The sequence below is a fragment of the Vidua chalybeata genome, chromosome 6 (assembly GCF_026979565.1).
Source record: "Vidua chalybeata isolate OUT-0048 chromosome 6, bVidCha1 merged haplotype, whole genome shotgun sequence".
In the NCBI taxonomy this organism is placed as follows: Eukaryota; Metazoa; Chordata; class Aves; order Passeriformes; family Viduidae; genus Vidua; species Vidua chalybeata.
This window is the reverse complement of record NC_071535.1, coordinates 3,820,163-3,848,075: the sequence shown is the minus strand read 5'-3', so window position 1 is coordinate 3,848,075 and position 27,913 is coordinate 3,820,163. Positions and strand designations below refer to the sequence as shown.

At 40.6% G+C, this 27,913-nt stretch overlaps 1 protein-coding gene across 3 annotated transcripts in view; it reads right to left on the bottom strand.

Moving 5' to 3' along the window:
* PELI2 (pellino E3 ubiquitin protein ligase family member 2) overlaps positions 1-27,913 on the bottom strand; it is a 65,814-nt gene that overhangs the window by 17,125 nt on the left and 20,776 nt on the right. Inside the window, exons 2-3 of one of the 3 annotated variants that reach the window (XM_053945973.1) lie at positions 23,864-23,993; positions 8,501-8,599 (exon numbers count right to left, since the gene is read on the bottom strand). In XM_053945973.1, coding sequence (XP_053801948.1) covers positions 8,501-8,599; positions 23,864-23,993 — 229 coding nt within the window. The remainder of the gene's footprint in view (positions 1-8,500; positions 8,600-23,863; positions 23,994-27,913) is intronic. The other 2 variants (XM_053945974.1, XM_053945975.1) reach the window with 2 other exon arrangements.

Genomic DNA, 27,913 nt, shown 5'->3' with positions numbered 1-27,913 from the left:
CTTTAGTCAGTTTGCTGAATTTCCTCCCCCAAACAGACCAGAGCCAGCTCAGAGGCATCACACCAAACTGCCCAGATCTTCCTTTCCAAAATCCAGAATGCTCCTCTGGACACATTAGTGGCTGCACATTGCTGTGACACTTTCTATCACAGCTGCTCTGGAGCTGCCTGCTGGGAATCCTGTGTTGAGGACACATTTCAGCTGCTCTGGAGCCTCAGGAGACATTTCTGTTTATCACTTCCTATGCAGAGTTTCATCTGTTTGATAGGAGACCTTCAGTGGTGCTGTATCAGACTGTCACATGCAGATTTTTGGCAGTTTTGCATTAATATTTGCAGTCAACAATAGTTAAAAAAAAAAAAAAGTCCCACTATACTTCTTATTTACTCCAGCAGGGATTCTCTTTTCATTGTCTTAACTGATCACTACAGACTATATGGGGATTCCCCATTGTTTTACAGGTTAGATTTCCATATTCCTCTCAATACAGATTACACTCAAATTATTAAGATATTTTTTGAACACCAGTAAGACCTTCCCTCATGTGTGACTTTTTGGAAAGCAAAACTTCTGACCCCAAAACTCCTGGCATTAATTTCCTAAGAGTAGGATTTCTCCAGGAAGACTACAAAACTATAGATTTAAACATGAAGGCATGAACATGATTTTGTCACTGCAGCTGGATTACATCCCCAAAACTCTTGACACTCCCACAAAAATATCAGTAATTAGAGAAAGATGCAACAGTGTTTGTAACTGAACATTCTGGTGCCAACAGTCTACAATTCATTTATACACATCAGGAACAAAAGCAGCAGATGCCTGGCTACACTCATGTATTTGGGTATGCCAAGCACACAAAATAGCCACAAATTAGAATCCTTAACTAAAACCCAGACCAAAAAAAAAAAAAAATAGTGATAAAGTCCCCTCAAGGGCTTCTATCAATCCACAGCCTGAAAGATTTGTACACTCGGCTCATCAGCAGTGAATGCTTCTGTGAATCAAAGCACCCCTGAGCACCAAGCTGTGCCTGCCTGCCAAAGGAGAGCACACAATAACACCAGGAGAAGCTGCAGATCATTCCACAGCTCCCAGAATCCATAAACTGCATCTGACACAAGTCAGTTTTACATTAAGGCAGCCAAAGACTCTCCAGACAGTTACCTTAACAGACCTGTTAAGCAGCTGCACAAAATTCTCTCAAGAGGGAGGGGGAAAAAAAGCAAATACTTCTTGCCAAAAAGCCATTCAGTGCTTCTGGAAAGCAGTTAGATTTTACAGAGCCCATCAAGGGACAGAAGCTGCTTTCTAGAAATCACACTATGGAATACTGTCCTCAGAGAAAACACTATGACAGAACAAACCCAAAAGCAATCAGGCTCTTTTTTACTGGTCTGGGATTGCTGTAGGAACTGCAACAAGTCATTGCAAATGGGACTTTGTGGCAATTTCCTCTGTGGAGACTTTCAATAATAAAAAAATATCCTGTACAATAGTTCAACTGGGGCTTGAACCAAGTTGGGCAAACTTGACAGTAGCTCTGGGCTAAAGTATGTTAAGCCCTTTCAAACAGAGCATCCTTACTGAAGGGATTTCTGGGGGTAGAAGGCACAAGCCAGGTAAATTTGTAGGATCTGTCTCCTACAGGATGAAAGGAATCATCTGACCTCTCACTTCACTAACACAAGTTAATAGCCCACATCTTACATGTGGAAAAAAATCACTCTGGGTTTCTTTAGCCCTACAATTGCACAGTGAACACAGTATTTGTACCATTTCCAGTTCTCATTTATACACATTACCAAGCATCTTCCTGGGCAAAGCTCAGAGCTTACTCACATTCCTTACTCACAACTCAGTGTATTTAAAAACACACACACACACACTCTGAACTGTGTTTAGCTGAGCTACTTAAGTGATTTAAGTCAACAAGATAATACATTAAACAGCAGTCAGAATTAAAACCTGATTTATGTGCTGCACAGGAGCTGAAAAATCAAGTTGCTAACGAGTGTGAAGCAAGGAGCTTTCCTCTCCACATGTGCAGCTGCCAGGCTCATTCCAAAACATAAAGTGACTGTAAACCCCTCTGGTGCTGTCTCTGAATCTATGCAAAACTGAAAACAAGGCTGGCCCCGATTCCCAAACCTTTCTAAATTATCCAAGAGAGAAAAAAAATCACCATCTCTGCAGCCAGGACCTGTCAGGGCTCTGGGAGGATGTGGGACCAGTACTGCCTCCCCACCCTGCAAACTGAGAAACACAGTGAGAAAGCAAATCCCATTCTCAGAGCTACAACAAAGTGCTTACAACCAGATTTAAGATTCATTTCTCCCAGAATATTTTGTCCCTCAGTGTTACTCCAGCATTTTAGCATCCAAGACACCAGCCAGAGGTTACAAGCAGCACCAGCAGAGGGAGGTTCAGCTAAAAGCCACACTCTTAACTTCAGCATCCTTGTGTGTTTACTAAGCTTCAGTGTGGAATAAGGGATTGGGGAAAGTAACAATATCAACAGCACACTAGTGAGCAAAGCAAGCACAAAAGAACTGGCTGAGAGCACTGGAGCCAAAATACAGGTCACGTCTGCCACCAAACAGTTTTGATATCAGTGTGGAGCCAAAGAGAACTTTCTAGGAGAGTCCAACACAGTCACTTCCTAATACAGGTTTACAGGTTGAATACTAGGAGGAAGTTTTTTATAGAAAGGGTGATAAAGTTCTGGAATTGTCTGCCCAGGGAAGTGGTGGAGTCACCATCCCTGGGTGTGTTTAACACAGCCTGGATGTGGCACTGGGTGCCAGGGTTTAGTTGGGGTGTTGGGGCTGGGTTGGACTCGATGGTCTTTAAGGTCTCTTCCAACCTGGTCATTCTGGGAATTCTGTTGTAAATGTGCCACATCCTCAGCCCCCATGCCCAGAGCAGAGGGCTCTGCCCCATGGTTTATATAATCATGGAATTGTTTAGTTCCATTTCAAACCCCAGGGTGTGAAAGGGCCAGCACAGGGCAATTAAGAGGCAGGAAAATTCAAATCTGCAGCCAGGCGTTCACAGAGCAGCCGCATCTGCTTCGCTCCCATCAGATAAAGACCACCACAGTCCATTACTATTCTGAGCTGGTAGCAAAATCCTTCCCTTTACAGCTTTGGAATGGAATAAATTTAGCTTACTCTAGATTGTACTGAAGGATATTCTGCAGCCCAATTCCCAGTGTTCAGAGAAAGTAATTAGAGGATTAGTCGCCTCTATTGCCCTCCCTTCCTGTTATTTTCATTGTGTTCTCAAATTTGAATCTTCTGTCGTTTTTCAGTAAGATTGATACAGACAGAGGAGAGGAAGGGAAATTTATTTCCCTAAAATTTAAATCTATCATGCCAGCTTAAAAATTCAAGCCACTAAGATTCATTTTAAAATTTATGATCCTGGAATTTGGGTTTAGCAGGCACTACTAGATGCATCCACATCAGGAAATTACCACTTATCTTTTCTACAGTTTATTAAAATTTAAAGCAAGCTTTACAGGCAACTTGCTTTCTATTCATATGTAATGTCAGATAAGAGAACAGCTCATCAGAAGCTCTGCACTTCACACAACATGATTTCACCACTGATATGACCTGCTTTGCCCCTCTCCAAAACAGGCTGGCTCAGACAGAAGTGAGGCACAACTCCATCCCATATTAACACTTTTTTTCCCCAGATATACCTTTAGTAATAAGAGCCAAATTATCTGAACACACACACACACAGAGACAGATTATAATATTTAAAATTACATTTTATTTTTCTATTTTTATTTTAAAAATAAAGAGGTAGAGCACAAACCTAAAGTTGCATGAGCAAAATTATATGATATGTCATGTCACTATTTCTATGAAAAATACAATTTTCCCAGGGGAAGGTGGGATTTGGGGCTTTATATTGAATGAAACAAGCACTGAGTAACAGTCTTAAATAATGACACAATGCACTTAGCAGGCCCACAGTGTTAATAAGGCACAGTTTTAATTAGGTTTATAGAATATCCACTGCTTCCTAGGAAGCTTCCAGCCCACATTCATGTGGAGAACAGGTTTATGAAATTGCAGACAGCAAAAAGCACTTCAAGGATCTTTTTTTTTTTTCCCCACAGCATGCCTGGATAGAAGTTCTTGACATAAAAATTAATTGTGTTTCCCAGTATTAACTGATTTAAAGCATGATTTTAATTTGGTGTCTTAAACTACTTGATTTCTTAAACAGTTGTTTAAGCTCGGTTTTAGCAAGGAGGAAGGAAAACCTTTGCTGTGTTGATCTTCTCCTGGCAGAGCTTTGAATCCCAATCTCATGCCAGTGAAGGGCATTTAGCACACAGCGCTATCAGGCTGCCCATAATAAAGATGATAAATGTGCTCAATATTATTGCTTAATTTAAGAAAAAATAATGAATTTACACACATGTTTCTGAGAGCATTTAGAGCAGTATTTGGCATGTTTCAAACCACATCACTATCCACAGTTTTACAGAGTTACTGAGAGCAGGACTTGGAACAGCCATTACACATTTCACACACAGCTCAAGAGATCACTGCTTACTCACCCATCATTTTTATGCTGGAGATAAGAAAAAAAAAAATTCCCTTTTGCAACCCCCTGCCAAAACCCCCATTTTGACTTTCCAGAGAGCTGCCCCACAAATCCCAGAATCATTTAAATCATTTCCACTGTGCCTTTCCTCTGCACCAACCTCTATCTCCAGACTTACCTGCCCTTTACATTCTCTTGACTAAATACTTACTGACAGTTGTTACATTATTTGGAACACACATATATATATAAAAAATTAAAACCATTGAAATCACATGCTTTGGGTGCAATTTTAGTCACATTCCTGTGCACTTCTGGAATATCTGGATGGTATCCAGAGGAAGCCCCAAGACACTGTGGGTGAGTGAATTAAGAAGCAGCTCTGGTGACTCCTTGGAGCAAACACTGCCTACAAATAAATTATCAAATCATCTCCTGCAGGCTGTAGAAAAATCATGAGTAATCTGTTTCTTTTAAATAAACAGCAGTGGCTGTGAAGATCCAATTGCAAGAACTCTGCCACCACTCTGCTGAGCTAAGAAAGCAATTTAAGAATAGTAACCGTGGGAATCTGCACTGAAATCAATTGATTCTTTCACAAGGTATGAACTGTAAAGCTACAAAACCCAGCAGGATGCCTAATTAAAGACAACAGATGAAAATGGCAATCCAGATCAAATGCCAGATTAAAAAAAATAATTAAGAGCTTACATATTTTTAGAGCAAATATAATAAATGGAAATCCAGAAAGATAATCTCTTCAAAGTCAATATAAATGAAGAGTATATTTAAATTCATATTTAATGTAATTATAACTGAAAAAACTTACCCATTTTTCTAACAATCACCCAGCAAGCTGGTATAGATTCACTGATCCTTAAAAACAAGAACTTAATAGCACAGCAATGCTGAAGAAATGCAGACCACAGAGTGCAGTGCCAACACAAAAATTCTTTTTACGTACAAATCGTACACCAAGAGTTGGCTTTAAGTAAAGAATTCCTTTCAGAAAACTGCAGCAGAACCTCTCTTGGGTTCTATAAACATTGAGGGAAAGGTTGGAGTGTCTCAATAGCTGAATGCACTCCCCACCTGCAGCATGACTTCCAGCTACCTCTGTCCCAGTGTATCTTATCCTATCAAAACATTCATTTTTGCATTGACCTTCCAGTGTTTTATTAAATCTCTGGAATAATGACATGTATTCGTTAACAAGCAAGATAATATGCAGAAAATATTTCACACCTAAAAGGTGTTTTATTCAGCTACACTAACCCATCCTGCTCTCTCAACCTCTACTATTATTATTATTAATACAGCTATTACATGTAATAGGTAATTCAGAACAGCTTTTATCACAGTATCTCATTTTGACCTTTTTGTTTCTGTATGTGGCAACTGCTGTAAAATTATTTCCACTCAGCAAATCTGCCCTCTGACTGTTAAGTCAGGTCAGGGAGTGTGGATAACAGAGATTTTAAATGATGGCACAGAAGCCATAAATCAAAATTTGTGGTTGATTATAAACTACACTTTAGACTTTATACAGTATCATTCCAAATTTACAATTCCCCAGACGAAATAGAAACTCAGAGTTTGAGGTCTTTTGGTATTGGATTTTGTTGTTGAGCCTCTGTAGGAGTAGCAAATAATCCCTTAAATCTCACATCTGCTTTGCCTAATGAAGCACCAGGAACAAAAGGCCCCAAGAGCTGCGAGGGTTTCCCTGCATCCATCAAGGCTCAGGGCTCTCACCCCCTTCCCTGATGTCTCTGCAGACAGAGCTGGAGCTACAAATCCCATATGGGCTCTAAAGATGGGCTCTTCCTTTAATCTTCCCACACTAATGCTTCCCAGGTTTGTTTTTTTTCTCTGCATTATGTACACAGACTTTCCTCTCACTACAAGCATCATCATTTTCTACGCCTAAAAAAAAAAAAAAAAAAAAAAAAGGTCCATTTTAGCACTTACTCACAAACAGCCCTAATTTATTTTTACAACAGCCATTACCCTCCCATTCCACACGCTGCACACAGTGCCTACTACAACACACAGGAACATTTTCCATCATTTTCAAAACCCTGCAGTTACTGGGATACAACTCACTCCACCCAGATCCTAGAGACAAGAGTGAACACCTGCTTCAGAATAACCAAATACTTTTGCACACTTAATATTTTCTCCAAAAGAGCACAAAGAAATTATAATTTAGATTTTTAAACAGAATTACCTAATCAGGTTAATTTTTCCCTATACCAGCTATTTTCCAAAGTCATCCTGTTGTCCCCCACATTGGTTTTAGTGCATCACATTTGGCTAAAACATGTCAATCTGCTTCATGCTTATTTGATTTCATCAATGAAGTGTAAAATACACTAAATTAAAAGCAAACCAGATTCCTTCAAAGAAATCGGTTTTCATACAGCAGCATGTGGAAATTCCTAGGCAGTTGCTGGAGTTCAGAATCAAATTGGTGAGGCACTTTGTGCCAGGTTTCTCGGGCAGTTGTGGGGAGTAACTTGTGCAACAGCTCATTTCAGCTGCCAGTTTTCATTTGCTGTTATACCAGGCAGAGTCTCTCCATTCCCTCCTTCAAATCAGTTTTGCTACTCCTGTTTGAATCCTCTCCAGCATTTCAGAATCCTTCTGAACACTTGACAGCAGATCTGTACTGGATAAGGCAGCCTCATCACCACAGATTGTTCAATTCCACAACTCCCTGCTCATCCCAGTCCAGAAATTCATTTTTACAGAATTACATTTTTACCAATTGGAGACAACTCTCATTTCCAAGGCACAGTCTCTGTGGCAATACCTATAGGCCCTACTGAAATTCTCCAAGTATTTCACTTTGCTATTATTTTAGTTAGAGTTAATGATAACTAATGTGGTTTTCTTTAAAAGCCCATTTTTAAATGGGCAAACAACTCCATGAAGCTGTTTAATTTTATTTACCCTTCTTTCACATGAACTGCTACCAGTTTTATCAAATGAAATTTATGGGGTTTGTTATTTTGTGTTTTCTTTGTTGTTTTTCAAAGGTTTTCGTTCATGTGATGCATTTAATGCTAGAAAATTGCTTACTACTACAGAATCCCATTAATAACCAGCTCAGGAATTTCAATTTCACAAATAATTTACCAGGACTTAAATTAATTAATAGCCAGCTGATAACAGTGAAGATAATATCACCTGAAGCTCCTTTCCATTTCTTTTTTTGACTTTTCATACCAGTGTGCAGTGATGCCATATTCCCATCCTGCACAGGGATCTGGACCCTCGTTATCCCTTTCCAGCTCTTAGAGAACCATTAAAGCTGTTCAGGAATTCCCCACTGTTCTCACTCCAGCAATCAATTACCAAGCCAGCAGGTGCTCTCTCCCTCTCTCTTTAGCCACTTAGGATCCTTGGGAACACACTCATTTAGAAAATTGTATTTCTAGGAAGTCCTCAATAAACCAGGACTCACCTTATAACCCTACAGTGAACAGACACCTGCTGTTTTCCCCAGATACCGGGAGAAAATGCTTGCAGAGGGATGAAAAGGCAGCAGGGAGGTGCTGTGCAGGCTTTGGGAAAGGCACAGCCAGGCTCTCTCCTGCTCCCAGCAAACTCAGAGAATGCCTCGTTACAGAAAAGGGATCCCATCTAACCCAAAGGGATGAGGAACTGATCCCTCCCTCATGAACATGAGGATAAATAGTTTAGAATTCCTCTTTACTGCGTCCTCATACACTTTCTCAAAGTGTATTTTATTATACCAAAAAATATTAATAGACACCAATAGATATATAATAAATATATTTATTATATATCTCATTTACACTCAGCAAGTCACAGAAATGTCAGATTCCTCACATTATTACATAGGCAAGCAAGGAATTTTTGGGACTAGAGCCTGCTAAGTGAGTTTCTCCCATTTACTGCTTACCACAGACTCTTCACCTGGGTACTCTACCTTGTCTTCAATCCCAGTGACAAATCCCACCTGCAGAAGGTTGGGGTCATCCATCATATAATCTGTCTTCCACTGAAATGCAACAAAAATAATGCATAACACCAGAGCATTTAATTCTCAATGGTTTTGATAGATTTTTTCCCCTCTCCTTGCTGAGAGCACCTGAGAAAGTCAGGATTTGCATCCTGCCAAATATTGACATACTCTCTTTTAAGTAAAATATTTTGAATAGAGCTCTCCAGATTACCACAATTTCTAAAAATAAATATTGAACAATAGCTAAAGCTCACTTTCCAGGCAGAGAGCTCTGTGAATTGCAGGTAGCTACTTAAATACATTCTTTTCAAAATATTATAGACATTCCCTTAACAAGGAGTTATAAATGCATGAATAAACTATTCAGTTCCCCTGACTTGCACTCAATACCTAAATGCTGGCAAAGATATCACTATAAAAAAAGAACTATGTCCTACTAAAATACATAAGCAAAAAAAAAAAAGTCATTTATTTGTTAAAAATATATTTAAAGGGTCTTGAAACAACAGGTGTGAGACAGAATTTTCTGCAGTGGAAAGTATAGATGTAAGACAGGTTTTGTGTCTGTAACCAAAAGTATCCTTATTACAGTTTTGTGCTGCCACTCAAGTCTTAGCTTTGATAGCTAAAATTGCCAAATTAAAGGAGGTTTAAGTGTTATGAAAAGACAAAGCACTACCTGAAGAAGGAAATGTTACTATGAAGTGTAACTAACAGTCTGGAGGGTCTGAAGCATTAAATACTTGCCCTAAGGGTTGGATCAGCAAATCTAAAACTTCAGGAAAGCCTGCTTAAACCCACACTAGTCCATCATGAAACTGTTGTTAGAGGCTTTAAGAGAGCATTACGTGCCTGTCAAATTGCGTTCAGCAATATTAGAAATAGAGCAGTTTAAAGCCATTCTGGGGCTGACGTGTCCCTGTCTTTGGCTGATAGCAGTGGAGGAGCAGATGCAGCAGAACTGTGGATACTTTTGCCACATCACTGCTGTCTTAGGCTGGAAATGGGGGTGTATTCTATTCCTATCTGTGCAGCAGTTATCCTCTGTTCATTGGGCAGTTTTTTCTTTATCTCTTCCACAACCAATCCTCCCTCCAGGAGATCTCTTCTGTTCATGGGCCATTAATTATTAATTATCTTCTGTTCATGGCCACTGAGTGTCCCTGCATGGCTGAGAAAATTCCATCATCCCATGGGGAGATGCTCCACCCAGGGGAGGAGCCAAGCATTCCTACCTGGATCCAATCTGACCTTGGGAACACCACAGCAGCCTTTGCCCACTGCATTCCCAGAGGAGCAGCTTTCTGCCCCACTGCATTCCCAGAGGAGCAGCTTTCTTCTCCCCTGCATTCCCAGAGGAGCAGCTTTCTGCCCCACTGCATTCCCAGAGGAGCAGCTTTCTGCCCCACTGCATTCCCAGAGGAGCAGCTTTCTGCCCCACTGCATTCCCAGAGGGAGCCCAGGCCCATCTCCAGCAGCCCTGGAGCTTCAGAGGAAAACTCCAGCCTTGTCCAGGATCCTGCTCCAGCAGAAGCACAGCTGGCACTGCAGGAGGGCTGAGCCCCCATGGAATGGGACTGCTGCCACCTCCCTGACCCACAGGGGGTCAGCTCCTATTCTGACTCTGGCGGTGGTGTTTTGTATTACTGCATTTTTAATTTTATTTTATTTAAATTTTCTTCCCTAATAAAGAACTGTTATTCCTATTCCCATACCTTTGCCTGAGAGCCCCTTAATTTCAAAATGATAATAATTCAGAGGGAGGGGGTTTCCATTGTCCATTTCAGGGGAGGCTCCTGCCTTCCTTAGCAGACACCTGGCTGTTCAAACCAAGACCAAACAAGTATCCAATAATACAAGCTCTGTCTGAACCCGCACAGATTCTCCTGTTACTACAACAACAGCAAGAAAAAAAAAAACCAAAAACAAACCCCCAGTTAAATGTTCCATCAGCAGGGATGAAATACTACACACACAGAGAAAATAATAATTTGTTGTGTCTCTTGAATCCTGAACCTCACCTTGCCGGGACACAGCAGCGGGGAGAGAGGAGCTGCTGTAATGAAGCCCCTCGGGAATACAAAAATAGAGATAATTGCAGCTTTGTCTCACTGCACATCAACCTGACTAACTTCTGTTAGGAAGTTCAAACACTATTTCACAAATTAATTCAAGATTTTTAGTTTGAGTGAAAAACAAACACAAACAAAAAAAAAAAAAAAAAAAAAACCCACACAGCACTTATGGGGAATGCATTCAGAAAAGAACAATGAGTTGTAAGAACAAAAGGCAGACATTCTTCCTGCAGGAAAAAAAAAAAAGAGCTGAGTTGTTACTATGAGGCTTCTCCAGTGCAAACACTCCGGGAGAAATGAGCTGAAATTCTGTCCTGACCTGGAAAAATTCATTTATTTGTGACACCAGAGATGACACATCAGTGTTGTGCCACCAGACACACAGAAACATGAGTGACACTTCCTGCTCAGACTGGCTTCCAAGGAAAATAATAATAGTTTTGAGGAAATGAGAGCTATGAAAGAACAGCATGTATCCTACATTTTTCCCTTCAGTAGCAAAAGGCCCCAGTACCAAGGAGAACACCAAGACAGAGGAAGAGTTTGAAGTGTAACGTGTAATTTTTGGTGTTTGTCTCTGTGCATCTCACTTAGCAAAGCGGGAAAAGCACTGATTTTCAGTAAAGCTGAAAGAGGTGATCTAGTGTAACTAATATTCTAATTACAGAATCATGTCTCTTAGGCCAGGATTCCCCTTCACAGGGGAAGGGGAACAAACCTCAATGCAACAAAATCCCATCATTTCCTGCTTTCCAAAGTTAAGACCTGTTTATTCATGAGAATTCAATCCCAGGACTCAGTAAAGATTTTAAGGTTTAAGCCAGAACCATCAGGGCTCTGAACTGCTTTCATGAACACAGGCACGCAAAACAAATGATGAAGAGATGAATTTGTAGCTTGGCAAAAACAAGGTTCTCATTTTGCCAGCTCAAGAGAAAAGAAATAAAAAAATCAAAATATTACCAACATGGAGTGACAGAACACCACAGTGCAAGTGTTGTTACAAATGAAAACTGGGACACATCAAATCTCACAATTCCTGAGCACACCAGCCTATTTTTACTTTATGTGTATTCCAGCAGGAGCAAGGCTCTACACCAGTAGTGAGTGTTAAGCACAGTGTATACATGTTTTATATATTAAATGCAAAATGAGAAGGAAAATTCTCTTTTAAAACCCCATGAGTACAGTTTTAACATTTTTCTTTCCAAAAAGAAAATGTTCAGCAATTTTTTCCTAAAAAGCTCAAAGGCATCTCACTGATAGGCCAACTAGAAAAAGCAAAAACCTAAAAAAAACCCTAAAAATCTAAACTCCTGGTGTCCCTCACTTCCCAGGGACAAAGGAGCAGAGGAACAGCACAGGACAGGTCAGTGGCAGGAGACAGGAGAGGGGAGGCTTGATGGGAAGGAAAATAACAGCAGGACTTTAACCCAGGCTTACAAACCAAGTCATGAAATCCATTTCTTCTTTACCCTCTGTATTTTGTCTGCATTTATAAGATGCACAGGAGGTGATGCATAAGGGGAAGACAACAAAGCACAAGGTTCTGTATCAGTTTATTTCCACATAAAATATCATCCTCTCATAAAAAGTTCATACTACACACCCTTCCACAACTCTATCACAGCCAGATTCTGTCAATTATCAGAGTTTAATTCAACCCCTTCAGCCCCAATTTTTGATGCTTTAAAATCCTGGTAAAGTTGGAATTAAGTCTCAGCCCAACAATTTTGCAGCAAGAACACCACATCAGAGAGCAAGTCTCAGTGTTTACACAGACAACCATCCCATCTGCCACTTGACAGGGAGACACAACCTGCCTCAGACAGGTATTAATCTCGGTTTCTGCCAAAAGCACTTTATTAGAACCACAACCCCTATTTTCAAGGCAAGGTGTTTTCCCCCACTGTAGAGCAAAACATTCTCTTGGGATAAGAAACTATTAATAGAGAACTAGTACAGCAAGGCACAATCAGAAATTAGATTAATACAGTACTGATGATGCCAAAACATACAGCACATTCTTGGCCTTTCCACTTTGCATGCAATTTCTTGCTGTTGACAAAGTTATCTCAGTGAATTCCAAAGGTGAATCTTATTTCACTTCAAGTCTCCATGAGCCTGAATGAAAAAGCATTCAATCATCATCATCCTGGCTATAGTTAACAGGCACTAAATAAATAGATTTACAAGTAGTGAATGTTTCATGAGAAAGAATTGTAATTGTAAATTACATTCTCCCTCCCAATAGTTTGTAAGTCTTCTTTAACACTGCTCATCTATTTCAGTAATAAGAGGAACATGGTATCTAGATCCATGCATAAACAAACAAAAAAAGAATAACAAAATAAAGAAAGTGTATAAACAGCAAACCATCGTGGCAAATAAATGTACAAGCTTTCACCAGTCTGAAGACAGTACAGTCTGGAGTACATAATATTTGAATAAGGAGGATCTGTTTTAAAGAAAATCTACTTTTTATCTTCACTATTCTTCGAATACACATTGATACACAACAGGAAAAAATAAGTGATAAAGGAGAGACATCATGTACCTGTAACAAGTGTCCTAAGTGCTCTCTCCTTCCTGTTAATCAAGCCTGAGAAACACAAGACTGAGATAATCCTGGAACACTGGACAGGCTGATTAGATACACAGATTATATCTGAGATTTATGAATTTCTACTGGTGCTAACAACACATTTCACAAGTAAGCAAGTGAAAGCTGGGAAAGTACTGCTAAAAAACAGCTTATGCATCATTTATGCACAATTAACAAATGATTCTGGAGATGACATTTCCTTGAAGACAACTTCCTTGACTTCAAAACAAAGAGTACCCAAATCCTGGCAGGAGTTCAGAAAATGACTCTGCAGACACTCAAGGTTTTGGCAGAAAAATGACTGAAGGACAATGGATTACATGAGGCTCCCAAGCTGTCAAACATCCCATGTACACAAACTGGCTACAGATCCTTCTGGAGTGACCTTCAGCCACGCTTGTATCAGCAACCAAGATACCAAAATTGGTGTGGCCTTCTGGACACAGCTGAGTCACTGGAGCCTTGACCAAATCCATGCGCTCTAAAGCGGCACGTGCTGCTCAGCTGAGCCACCCCTGAGCCTCCAGTGACCCTGCAGAGCCCAAACCTGCCCAGCCAAACCTTCAGCATCCTCCAAAACGTTCCAACACAGGCTCCAGCCCCAGCCTCCATGACCCTGACACTGCTTTCTCCACTGGGCTGCCACAGGGAAGGATGGTCTCCACTGCTGGACCTTGAGCATTGTTGTGGGCTTTTACCTAAAGCAAAATGCCTTATTCAGAACAAAACTAGGCAGGACTGTTTCCTTGAGCTGGGAGCAAGACTCTTTGGGTATCAGAAATCATCCAATTCACATTATTGCTCCACCACCAATGCTGCAGCCAAACATTACCTGGTAAACACTGGAACAGAATGGGTTGCAGCTCCATGGAAACTCTAACATCCACTTGTTGAGGCAGCTCTCACCTCTCAGCCTTTGCATAGCCCCAATCCAACCTGAGGCAGAAGGATCAGCTGTTAAATTCCAAAATCTTCTCCTTTTCACAGATGTGTTTGAAGCCATCAAAGCCTTTGACTGAGGAAGGTGCCTCCACACTCCTCTTTCAAAGTGGTTTAGTGTTTTTAAGGCTAAATGAGGTAACTCACTGCCACCAAGTAAAAACCAATTACTACTTCAGCCTGGAAAAACCTCAGTTCATTCACAGTGCCACACTGTGTGATGGTGTTCTCCCTTGTCATGCTGTATTTGGAATGCACGTATAGATTCTTATTTAGCATTATGGCTCAATTTTAATCAGAGGATTTCTACACAGAATTTCTCAGCAGTCAGAGAAAAATCAGAGCCCTACTTCTAAATTTAGCAAGTACATCTTCATCTGGAGATGAAAAAAAGGTTCATCAGAAAGAGTTTTGTTTTTTATATGCATCACATAATGGCACAGGGATTCTTTCAACCCCAGCAGTATTTGCTACTACAGTGCAAAGATATCAAGAGACAACATTAAATAACCAAGGTATTTTTAACCAAGGAAATGAGAGAGTGTTTCCAGTAACAGGCAAGGTCGCAACACAGGAATATTTTAAGACATTCAGCATGGGCTGTCTCTCCAACAAAATTGCAAACATTTTGTTTTGACTTCTGCAGTTTATTTATTATACTCAAGTAGCAACAGAGTCAATTTTTGTGACAGAACACCAAACAAAGATTTGAGAAAGCTTTGAGGAGGGGGGATGAGTTAGGGAGAACATTTTATGTGCTTTTACAAGTTTCGCAATCCAGCTTTCCAAGGCCAGCTTTTCTTTGGGAACAATCTGGGAGCAGCTTCCCATGCTGAAGCAAGGTCAGCTTTGTCCCTTCCCTGCCTCCCACCTGGACCACCAAGGCAGTGCCTCAGTCCTGACCTTCAGCAGTGGAAGATCTTTGGTGGGCTGAAGAAGAGACAGAGGTGTGGAAAACCAAATGCTAAAGTAGAGATAACAGGGAGGAGGAGAAACTTCTGCATGTTTTACACTGTAGCCTATTGTCCAAAGTTTTTCATGGTAAATGCCATTATAGGAAGGCTGCAAGTCAAAAGCAATCCACAAAGCCTCCCCAAAATTTCTTTCAGGCCCCCTTCCAACTTTTGTGCATTTGCTCTCACTGTCCTATTCAACATTCCCTCTAAACCTTTGTAGAAAATTCAAAACTAGTTAGGCTTCTGTATTTAAAATCCATTGCCTCAAAGGTACAAACTACAGAAATCAGCCCATAAGTACTGAAGGGGTCCTTGATCATTCACACAATTTTATTTGCATTTATGCATGACAGAAGTTGTTCTGCTTTAGTAATACTCAAAAACGCTCTAAAAACCTCAAGCACAAAAAAGCACCTCTCCCTCACCTTCTCTGAACCATATGATCTCTTTAATGACCTCTTCTGGAATCCTGTACTCATGCAGCTGAAATAAAGCTGAATGAAACAGCAAGAGCACAGTTCTGTTAGGAAGAGCACTGTCTGGGGAAGGGAACAGAAGCTCTGATCCTCAGAGGCTCTAACTCACTACCCAAAGAACAGCTTCCACTGATTTTCCCAAAGAGCTGGAGAACAAGCAAGCTGCTACAGGTTCAGAAATTCAGAAATGGTCATCTAGGGTGTAAATGTGTATGCCCTGGTCCCACAAAGCCCTGATTTTCAGAGGTCATCTGATACTACAAAACCAAGCATCTCCTCTGTTAAACTTCTCCAGGATTTGAGGTTAGCAATAAAACCCAAAAACTACAGAAATTTGCATTGCTGTAGTATGAGTATAAAATGTGGTTTATCTCACCAGGGAAGTTCCATATTCTTTTCAGATTCCCTGGCTCAAGAACAGCCCTGACCAATGCTGAACAGAATTGTTTTAGACACAAGACTTACCCAAGCTGCAAACTGGGAGTGCTTTGTCATCTAAGCCTTCAATCAGTTGTGAAGTCTGGGAGGAGAAACAGATTTGCGCAGTGACAGACCCTAGAACAAGAGTTTCTTTGGCCACATGAGCTTCATGAAAGAAAACTAAATACATAGAAATCAAATCTGTACTTGCATCCTCTTTTCTTATCCTGGGTTAGGGCAAAAGAGGAGGAAGAGCGTCTTTCAGTATCTTCAACTTATAAAACAGGAAAGGTTCCCAGGAGAATCTCTGGGACCACAGAAGTGGTAGTTGTTGTCAACATCCCAGGCTGAGAGTGCAACAATTCAGGATGACCCCAGTTTGAGAGAGATCACTGTTCACACTGGCCTTGTTCTCAGGCCACAGTCCCCAGAGTGAGAGTCCCAGGAAATGTGCAATCCTGAGCTCAGTGCACCAAGTCCAGAGTTTTTCAGGTGGCCAGGGAGTGACACCCCTCCCTGGTACCAAAAAGCAGAGAAGAAAGCATCCACCATTCCCTGGCTGTGGGGAACTCGGTGGAAGGGAGATCCCTCAGAGCTGGGGGAAAACTGAACAACAGAGCAAGCTGAGAGTGCTGGGCTGTTAATGAACTTCCTCAAGTCAAAGCGATAGGAATCTGCTGCTACTGAAATTAGAAGCCCAAAGTATAGATTACCACAAGCATTATCTCACAGCAGGCATCTGCAGAGTCCAGAACTTCTTGAAGAACTGGCAGAATCACTGTGGACAAGAGACATGCAGAATTTCAAGGCAAGTCTGCACAGAACACATTCAGTCTAACAAGGAGGTCACCCAAGTACAAGCTCTGATGTAGGTCCAGTGGCTGGACTCGTTTGTTTTCATGGAAGGACACCTCAGGGATGATAAAAAAAAAAGATAATGATCTTGTAGAAGCAAAGCCACAGTGCTAAGGAATTCTGGATTGCTTTATGACTGCCAGAGAATTTTTGCACGCAGAGCTGAAGAGCTTGGAGCATCCAGCCAATGAAGCATCACCATAAGCACTTTGCTGGGAATACATCCCTTCAAAAGAGATTGTCAGGATAAAGTACTCCCTGCTTTCTCCTAAAATATTTGTGAGGTCTTTGGTGTTGAATAGGAACAAACCAGCAGGATCTCAAAACAAAGTAAATCTGCATCCAAAAGAAAGCATAAACATGTCTCAAACAAGAGACCTACAAAGTGGAAAGAGGAATCTTTCAATGTCACAAGAGAATCACCCCTCTTAGTTCTTCTCTTGGCAAACAGATAACATTACTCATTTTACAGATGGAGTCATAAGAGACTCTCAAAAAGAGAAATATTTAGATTTTGTTCTTTCCATCAACAAAATCTCTAAGCACTTCGGAAAACAAGTATTTTCTAATTTGTAAAACAGGAGTAGCAGCTGTTTGTTTCTTTGGAAAGTTACTGTTGGCCCATGATGCTTCAATTGCTTTTTGTGTTTTCAAAATAATTGCCCCTCTCAACAAAGCCTTGGAGCAGAGAAGTCTCATCTCCTCTTTGACGAAGTTCCAACTCCCCTGTTGCAGGAGAACAATTCCATACTCTGAGTACACACTACCTGACTTTTCCAAAACACAATGTTCCATCCATTTAAGACAATTTAGTTTGAGATATCAGAAAAGCATATCCATCATCAGCTGCCATGTTCCCCTTGTCATGGCATTTTCTTTTGAGCATGAAACAACCCATACAGAGAAGAGGAATTCCTGTATTACAGATGCTGACAGTCCCAGGCTCCAACAGTTGTATACAAGGCCCTGCAGTCATCAAGCTGTTCCCAGCTGTGCTCCAGCACAGCCCACCCAAACCCCTGAACACCACAGCAGATCCCCACCACTTCAATACTCTAAAGAGAATCTCTCTCAGTACTGCCAGCTTGCAGGGTGAGTTATCCCCAACAAGTTCCAAAGGCAGTACCAACACACAGGTAGAAATATTATGCTCAGGCCATCCAGCTTCAATTGATCCAAAACCAGACTAGGGAGTTTTCCTGCCCTTTAGGGAGCTCAAAGCAGCCCAGCTCCCAGGAGACATGCACTTCTAAGACCAGGTCCATTCCAGGCAATTGAGAGTCCAAACAGAATAAATATGAACCAGGACAGAGCTTTACCACTACAGCAGGTGGTCCAAAATTTCCACTCTAAATTCTGGGGAACAGTGGGGAAGCATGCAGGAACCAGTCAAACTGGAACAAGACAGTTTTAAACAAGCCATGCTACATTAAACTCAAGCTGTGAAATTTTCATCTTCCAGTGAAACAAGTGGCTCTGCTGTCTCCAGCACAAATCCTACTCGTTGTTTTCCCGTGGTACAAAGAAATCCAGGACATTCCATGATAGGCAGCAGGATTTGCAGTGTCTGACCTTACACTACAGCATTTAAACCTCAGCTGAGATGCAGCTTCTCCTTTCTCTGGTTCAGCATTCTCACAAGCCCAAACCTCCCAGGTTATTTCTGACATGGTCAAGGAACTGCAAAGTGACAGATCCTGCACAGCCGTGCTTCCACAGCCTGGCTCCCTGCGGGAAGCCAAGGGGAAGCGTATGGAGAAATAAAATGTTCCCCAGTTTCTTGACACCAGCCCTGGTGATCACTGCATCTTCCTCTGCTTTCAAAGGGCACTACGTTCAAGTAGAATCTGCTCTAAAATATTGATTTAGAGCAGATGTAGTTTAAAGAGAGTTTACAAGGAAAGCATTTTTTGATTTTTTTTTATCCTCTGAAGGGAGAGCACGAAAACAAAAAGCAACGTTAAGTCATAAAAAAATAATTGCTGTAGACCTCAGCAATTTTTAATTCGCCTTCCTTCACTAAACATCTGGGTTTTGTTAGAAAACACTATAAAATGATTTTCCAAAACCTTTGACATGCATTCTGCTCCACAGGACCCAAAAGCTCAGGAGGGAGGGTTTCAAACTGAGTAAGGATTGTTATTTATTCAGCCCCACCAGTGAAATTGGTGCAACCATCTTCTCCTGCCTAACCATTCCCTGCTATTTGCAAGCACACTGGGGTAGGGAGTTAGCACTTTAAGATGATGCTCATTTAATATAAGAAAAGGACATTACACCAAGGAAACTATTATTCAAGCAGACTCAGTCTGATGAGCCAAGAAAAAGCTGCTTCTGCACAAGCCAGGGCTCTTGAGACACCTATGCGATTAAGTTACTTCAGAACAAATTAGTGCTCCATGAACTGATTAGACCATAAATAAGCCCAACAGGAAAGAGAGAAGCCACTGACAGACACAGCATCCTCCTGACAGCAGCTGAGCTCTACAGCTCTCATTCAGAATGAACACCAAAAAGCTGTCAGTGCCAAAAGGATTTGTGGCCTTTTTACTCCCAATTCAAAGTGCGTCAAAGCAGATGCAGCAGCTACAGCAGATAACTAATCACAAGAATCCTATACTTTCATTTTCTCTCGTCACTCAAAGCACAAATTGCAGCTCTCTCCCCGACCTAATAATTATTCGTATGGCTGTGTTTTGTTCTTCTCCAGCAGCAGCAGGAAACTTGATTAGAGCTGCAGGGACCCAGCCAGTGACTATCCAAGCTGCTGTTGTGATAGCACGAAGCAGAAGCCAACTCGGCAGGTAAGTGGACTTGGAAGTCAGGAGAGATCTTCATCAGTCAGCTTGAAATAGTAATTTCATAGGGGAGAAAATAGGTTGCCTTTATCTACCACAGGTTACCAAAGGAAAACTTTGATCCTAAGACAGACAGACATAATAAATACCAAGACACACCGCCATAAAAAGGTATTAAATGTGGGGTTTTTCAAGTCTTCAGCAATTCAAAAGGCATTTGGAATCTTTTCTGGAGTCACTATTACACATGCAATCACTTAAGAAAGCCCAACAGTCCCTGTTAAAAAGGAGTACTTCCAATGCTCAGCACTTATATTCTCTTGCCCACTGACTCAATACTTTGCAAAGTCTCAATTACCATCCACACTGTAACAAGGAAATTCAGTCATATTTCCAGAGAAATCCTGGAGGGCTACTGTCAACAATTCCTGCCTCCTAATGCCATACTTCAAGTAGTTTAAATGTATGTGAAGCCCCTTCTTCATTTCTCTAAACTTCACGCCCATGGAATAAATTCTGAAGCATCAGAAGCCAACAGAGAAATCCAAATGCTTGCAGGGCCAAAGCCATGGGGGATTCCAAGATCAGAGTTTCCAGTAACACCAGTGAGCTCAGTGTTAATGCCAGCTGCCAGCACTCCTCTCATAAGAGACTGGGGCAGCTCTCTCCCACTGTTCCACAAAAAGAATCCCAACTAACAACATCCAGCAAGAAGCCAGGGATGGTCAGGAAGAGGAGCAATGAGGAGTGAAGATTCACCTGTGCTTGTACAGGACAAAGTGTTAACCTGGAGAGCACTGATTCAAGAGACTGGATGTGGACTGAACAGGAACATCCGTGCTTTGCAGGAATTGGGATCATACAGTTTTATTTCCACAGCATAATACTGACCTGCTTAAGATCTGTAAGAAAACATATCATCCTCAAATATTAATCCAAATGTTATGGTGTTAAGCCAGTTTCATACTATTCCAAATATTATAGTATTAAGCCAGTTCCATTTTCAGTCAGACACCTCTTTCCCGGTCAGACTCTGATATCCCCAACCAAAAAAAAAGTCACAAACTCTCAAAATGCAAGAAACCCTTATGAAAGCCTCTCCTATTCCTCCCAAAACACAGAGAAGTCCAGTTCAGCATCCCATCATTTCCAGGTGATTATTCTAAAGAGAACCTTTTATCCCATTCACACCTGAAGTTCAACACTTACTGGAAAATTTCTGCCCAAGTAAACCCTGTAATCATTGCAGACACCAGCAGACACTGACTGGAGTTTCACAGCATTAAATATTGTCCATGAAAACAACAGTTAACACAACTCAACTAAATGAAATAAACATTACAACTGACTTCTGACTTTGTTAAACAGCTCCAATAGCTTGAAAATAAAACCCACCAACCCTATGATGAGCCAACAGCAAACTTACACCTGTGAGTTTGGCAGTCAGAGGAAGGTTTTCACAAATTCTGTTATTGTGACTGATAAACCTTCCTCTTCATCATGAGACCCAGGTCAAGAGGCAAGGAATGGCCTCTCCTATGATGGGATGATTTTGAAAGAAACTCTCTAATTCAGCAAAGGGGATTATTTAATTCTTGAGAAAGATCCATACTCAGTTAATGAAGACTCACAGTCTCCCATTCCCCAAACCCCTATCCCAGACATGTCCACACAGAAAAGCTTAGGACAGCAGAAGAGTTTTAAGCACTTTCTTACAGTAAAACCAATTCTGACAATGCTGGAAGAAAAAAAAAATCAAATAGGAGACACTACAAAATTTACTGAATGGTGCCTAAGCACAGAGTTAATAAAATAGGTTTTAAAGTCCAGTGCATAACGTTGAAGAGATTCCTCTGTATTTTAACAATGACAACAACTCGAAAAATTCGAGACATACTACCCTATGCACTGCTTTTCCCCTAAATATACCCATATACCCTCAGAAGGCCAAATATTTCTGAATTTTCTTCAGCACCTCAGAAGGCAGAGTGGCAAAAAATAAGCGCTCAGTGGAAAAAAACAAAAGGCAGTGATTCATATGCAATTAGCTCAGCTAAATTTACTACTGAAGCCATCGCTACTCCAGCTGTCCTTGACACCTGCACAGCAGGGACAATGGAACATGACAAGCATCCTTTTTCCATCTACTGCAGTGTTCAGGCTAACACACGAACTTAAAACTGGTGACAGCTACAGTTCTTGAGCTGCTGCATTAATGCAATCAGCACAAAACCAGCCGTGCACCTTATTGAAGCCTCTGTTTGTCAGAGACAAAACCAATGGAGGCAGTCAGGGCTTCTCCCTCTTCTGCTAAATCCACCACCCAAAAAGCATCAGTGCTCTACACTTGCCTTTTTACTCACAGATTCAGGTTACAGTGACAGACAAGCAGAGCAAAACAGAAAATTGGTATCTGGAAAGTTAAAATGAAGGATGTAACAGGAGGAAACTCGTTAACATCCTATGCAGCACAAGTTTCTGCTGGTTTATCTTTCTTAAATACAAGACTGAAAGACTGAGAGCAAAATTGAATTTTTGAGGTCAAGTTGCCCATTATTTTCTAAGAACTAAGCAGCTCACTCTTTATTAGCCTATGTTTCTTCAGGCATTTACACAAGTTACATGCAGAAACAATTCTCAGTAAAACACTTCAGGCTCTGGTGCCTAACATGTGAGACAAGCTGATGACAGCATCTTTAAAATGTAAGTGTCCTTTCTGTGCATGGAAGAGCACTCACCGAGAGCCACTGCACCACTGTTCTGGCACACATCCACCAGCCCTGCCCCAGACAGAAGCACAAGTACACAAAAGCTCTTTTCTAAGGGTTCAGAGAAAGTGCAGAATGCATTCAACTTGACACATCTACCCGAATCCAAATGCTCAGAGGAAAGGCTTTAATGTCCCAGATCCTCTGCTATCTTTATAAGGGCACTAATTTGTACAGCACACATATTTTATCTGCACTACAATAACACCAGAGATGAACATTAACCAGATTCCTTGTGGTGCCTGCCAGGTGTTTAAATGTTTTGCAACTCAAATGCTGAAATACTATCTGCAGTCCAAATGCTTAAGATCATCCAGTGAGAACATGTGTATATTTTCATCCACTATGCAAAACACATTTTTTTCCCCATTTGTTACATTTTAAGCAACAAACTGGAATTACCAACATATACTACAGCTCTATTCTGAAGGTTGATTTCATCAGGAAGATTTAACTCACAAAAGCTTTCATTTTGATAACAAGAACACTGTAAAATATTTCCTGTAACTTTTAATCCAAAAGACTTCACATTTATCAGCAGCAGGCAAGCCCTATACTATGTTCAAAGAGAACAAGCTCTGATATTGTGTATTTTGATAAGTTTAGGTATATACTGTGTATTAGAAAATAAAACAATCTCATACTATGTATTAAACAGCATTCTTCTCTTGGTCCAAGTCAGACACATTTCTGAGCATGGTGTAGGTTCTCTCTCTCTCAGTCCCAAGAGATATTTCAGTGAAGTACATTTCACTCTTGTGTGAGTGCCACCACTTAACTCCCCCTTCAGTTTGCCATAAACTCTACTCATTTCTTGCTTTAAGAAAAAGGTTTTGAGAAGAGAGATAGGAAGAGCTTTTGCAGCCTGAAATACATTCCACCACCAGAATTCTGACCTGGACAGTTCTATACATTAATATGTTACAATGTTAATATATTAACTTTGCTGCTTTTCCTCCTTTACCCACCCTAAACTTCAGGTAAAAATTTGCACAGTATCATTATTAGTAAGAAAAATGAAAGACTTAAAGGGATCAGAACATTTTTAATAGCATGTCAGTTACCTTCTTGAAGAGGAAAGAAAGATCACTCCAGTGAGAAAGAAACTAAAATACTTTTTGTGATTTTCTCCCATGTACTCTATGGCTCAGATAGAACAGTCAGCACTGACAGCCAGATTTCTGAACAGGGGCAGGAAGGTCAGATTATCTCATACCTGAGTTTACAGACTATTTTAAACAGATAACTGGATTAAAGCTATATACCCCAGAAAGCAAATCCACTGCAGCCTCTTCATTAAACAAAAGTATCCTACAAGCACAGAATAAACTGGCAGCAAGGTAAATCAGCAGCAATACCCGAGTTGCTCTCCACCCAGGATCATCAAAAACCAGGATTTGTCACATACCTTTGATGTCTGAGGAGTAGAGATGACATGGACAGTGCTGGGTTTAACTCCACTTGCTTTAGATCGCTTATAAAGGGCAAATCTGCTTTTCCTGCGCCCCCTGTCACCATTAGGGAGGGATCCATTGTATCTGGAAATAAAGGAAAAAGTTTACCATAAAACACCACCAGTTTGGAAAGCAGCAAAGGAGAGAGAGGTAATTTGGCCACAATATTATGGTATCATCAAATGCATGGGGCAAAACAAAAAAAGTAACAGGCTAAGTTTTGCTTCCTGAATTGAGCATTCAAACATTCTTTTCCTACCAATAGTTGAAATTTTTTTCTAATTTAAAAGGTAATTAACTACAAATGAAATAGTTTTTCAGCCACAGACACACTTCACCTCTAGAATCAAAGGAATTTAGAAGAACAAACTCTACATCTTCACTTTAATTTCAGAATGTGAGGAGTTTTAAAATGTTTTTATCCTACAACCCATCTGCTCACATCTCACGCAGGATTGGAGGAAGAACAGGGGCAACATGGAAAGTCAAAGTAATTTAGGAGCAAGTAAAACTCTGAGAAAGGAATTTTACTCACATAGAATGCTTTTCTAGTTGTGTCTCCCCCATTTTTTACAAAACTTTAATCCTACAGGCTTCATTTATTAATTATTGAGCAAAGAGGATGCAAGGGTTTTTAATTTATGTGACTATCTGAAGCCTCACTAATGACTTTCTTTATCAGGTGTAACACAGGAGCCCTCAACAGTTCTTTCATCTCTCCCTGAGGACACAGACCCAATGGATTAATTATTCAGAGAAGTCTGAAGCCTCAAGGGGGGACAGAGCTCCTTCCCCAGGGAAGGGATCAACTGGAAATTTCTTTGCAGGGCACAAGCATGGAATTCACCATCACCTCACCCCCAAGATTTGGGTCAGGTAGAGGCTTTTCACCACCATTCCTGCCAACTCTCAGCTGGAAGAGCTTTCAGGGCTTCACTGAATCTTCCATACCCAATCCTCAGAGATTTCAGACTTTTACCCAAGAAACTACAGATGTTGTTCCACTGATCAATCTCTTCTGTCTTACTGGTGAGGTCTGTTCTACACTGATCTCTGTGCAGTCTTTATGATTACAGGTTAACACTGCAGGCAGAAGAATAATATGAAAAGGAAAGAGGCAGCAATGCTGTAATCCAGAATATTATTTTTTTATCATTAGATCTTGTATATGTGACTATTTGTGTAACAGGAGAATGCACTTGGAGAGCCTCCTACCCTTCTAGGAATCCCAAAGGCAGGACTGCTGAATGACTGAGCACAAGCAAAAACAGATTTCAGATAAAAATTATCTCAAATCTCACTGCTCTAGAATTTAAAACCCAGACACTGAAAACATGCACATTTAATACATGATGCTAAAGCCACATAGAAAGTTGAGAGACTTCCAGCTGAACTTGTCCTCTCACTCCCATTTTCACAGGGAAAACGACTGAGTCTTTCTGGAATATTAAAGGAGATTCCTTAATGCAGCACAAAACCAACAGGAGTAAATCACTACTATTTCATGCCAGGCCTTACTTGCACCTTGGAAATTTGTTATTAACTCTACTCCAGAGAATGCAGGCTGTGGATCCTCATCACAAGAGACCAATCTCTAGAAAGATACATCAAAATGTTCCACAGGCAGCTTAAATACCAGCACTTCAAATAGGAGTTATTTGATTCTCCACTTGAATTTCCCTGGGTATATGCACATGCTTTCTTTCAAAGACACTATTATCAGGGATATGCCAGCAAGTTTTAACTTGCTGAAGACAACATTCTTTCTACAAGTATCTGGAAACCTTAAAAAGTAACAATTTCCTCAAAAATAGGGAATATAATACATAATTATATATATTATATATAATAGAATATATATAATTATATATATTTTTATATATAATAATATAATATGTTAATATATAATACTATATATTAACATTGCTAGCTTTATATCCTGTAATTTTTGATTTTTCTTCTACTTGTGTAACTGCTAAACAGTACTGAATTACAGTAGTTCCACTGGAAGTTAAAACCAGGCAAGTGGGGTTTTTTCCCCTCATTTTCAGAACACAATTTTAACTAGGGAAGTCCACTCTGTTTCATTTCACGTCTCTGTGGGCTTTAATTAATTTTAAAATACATAAATAAAGAAGCTCAAGGTTAAAAGATCTCTTGGAGTCTTCAAATAGGAAGGAAATACAAGCAAAGAGAACGCTGAACTCATTCATCCTGATTAGCACTGAGAAATTCTCAGGAAAGTTTTCCTTGTGCCCATTTCTACATTTCCTTTCCACAAAGGGCAGGAGGAACTGAGTGGTAGTTTTTATGATTTGTTATGCTTCAATTGTAGACCTTCAAGTCTGATTTTGATCCAACAGTGGTAGAAAGAGCTGGGACAATTCCTAGGGACACACACATGTTTTAGAAGGGAAAAAAAAAAGAAGAAGGTGGAATGAGAGATGGAATGAGATGGAATCATGTATGGAGAAGGGACAAGGATTGAAGACACAAATTCCCCATCACCAAACACTTCCTCTCACAAAGCCACTCCACAAGCAGGAGCCATTTCCCTTCTCCTCTCTACTCTTCCAATAGCTCCAGGATCAGCTTAGGGACCAGCACATTAGCACACGACTTTTTGCTTCACAAGGAGGTCACTATTACCAAAAGAACCTGCAACTGGAACTCTCATTCACCCACCAAAAAGCCTGGAACAAATGTTGTTTCCAACTAATAAACAAACTAGGAAAAAAAAAAAATCAATGTCACAGCAACAGAACAATCATTTCTGAGAGCACCCTGCCCACACACAGATCTGTGGGCACTTGGGAAGTTCTCTAGATGTTCATCAGACCAACACACGTGGAAGGAGCAGTCCTGTATTTTTCCAAATGCTTCTCAGGGACAGCAGTACTGGGACAAGCTGCATCATGAAACCTCCTGGGATAATTATCTCAGTTGATAGCACTATTCCTTGCAAATAAGGGAGTGGTGCTGGCATGGGCTAGGGGCACCATAATTACCAAAGCCAGTTTCCTACAGATTTACATCAAACACTTGAAGAGTTTGGTATACAATGAGCTGCAAACTCCAATTAAGCTTTTCCCATGGCTGGGATGTGTAATGAAAGCCTCTCCTCTGCCTGGATTCAGGGCTGTCTGGAGAGCAAGACCACACATGCTCTCTCCCACAGTCCACTGTGGCAAGCTCCTACTTTCTACAAGTCTTGTACTACTTGTACTACTACAAGGACTTGTCTACTTCAGAGATTAGCAACAAGCTTTGAACTATTTGTCAGAAGGCTTGTTACACAAGCTTTTTTGGTTTATGTTTATTTTATGTTTATTTTGGTTGGTTTGTTTTTTTTTGTTTTTTTTTTAATCCAGCCTAGACAGGGGTAAAGAGTAAATGACAGTTCTTTTACTTGGTACAACAGCTCCAAATCTTGACCTGCACCTTGGTAAGTTTGACTTCCACTCAAGGAAGTCATCCATAGAATTAAGGTATCTACTAGCTGACATTGAAGGTGCTGCATGTAGCTGATTTCTTTTGCAATGCTATCAAAATGCAAGCCATCATAAACTCACATACTTCTGCCTATCTATGCAAACTACCTCCCAAAAGACTAAAACTGAACCACTCCTGATTTTCACTGGTAGTATTTCCCCCAGGCAAAAAAAAAAGACTAATTTAACTTTGCTTTTCTTGTCTGTCACTAACAGATCTACAGCACACCTCGTCATTTTTGGATGAAAACCATCCCAAATGACAGATTTGGCTATAAACAGATGAGATGCTGCAGTTCAGTTGTTTCCATAGTTTTAGTGAGTCAAACAGCACATCTTTGCTCACCAAACAATAAAGCTGCAGAAGCAAAATCAGACTTGAGTAAATGTTCCCTTGTAAGTACATTCTGATCCCATATTTGGTAGAATCTGTAGTACATACCTTTTGCACATAGCAAAATTCAGTTTGTGCTTACACTGTATTTTCACCTCCCTGAACCAGTGTGGTCCCAC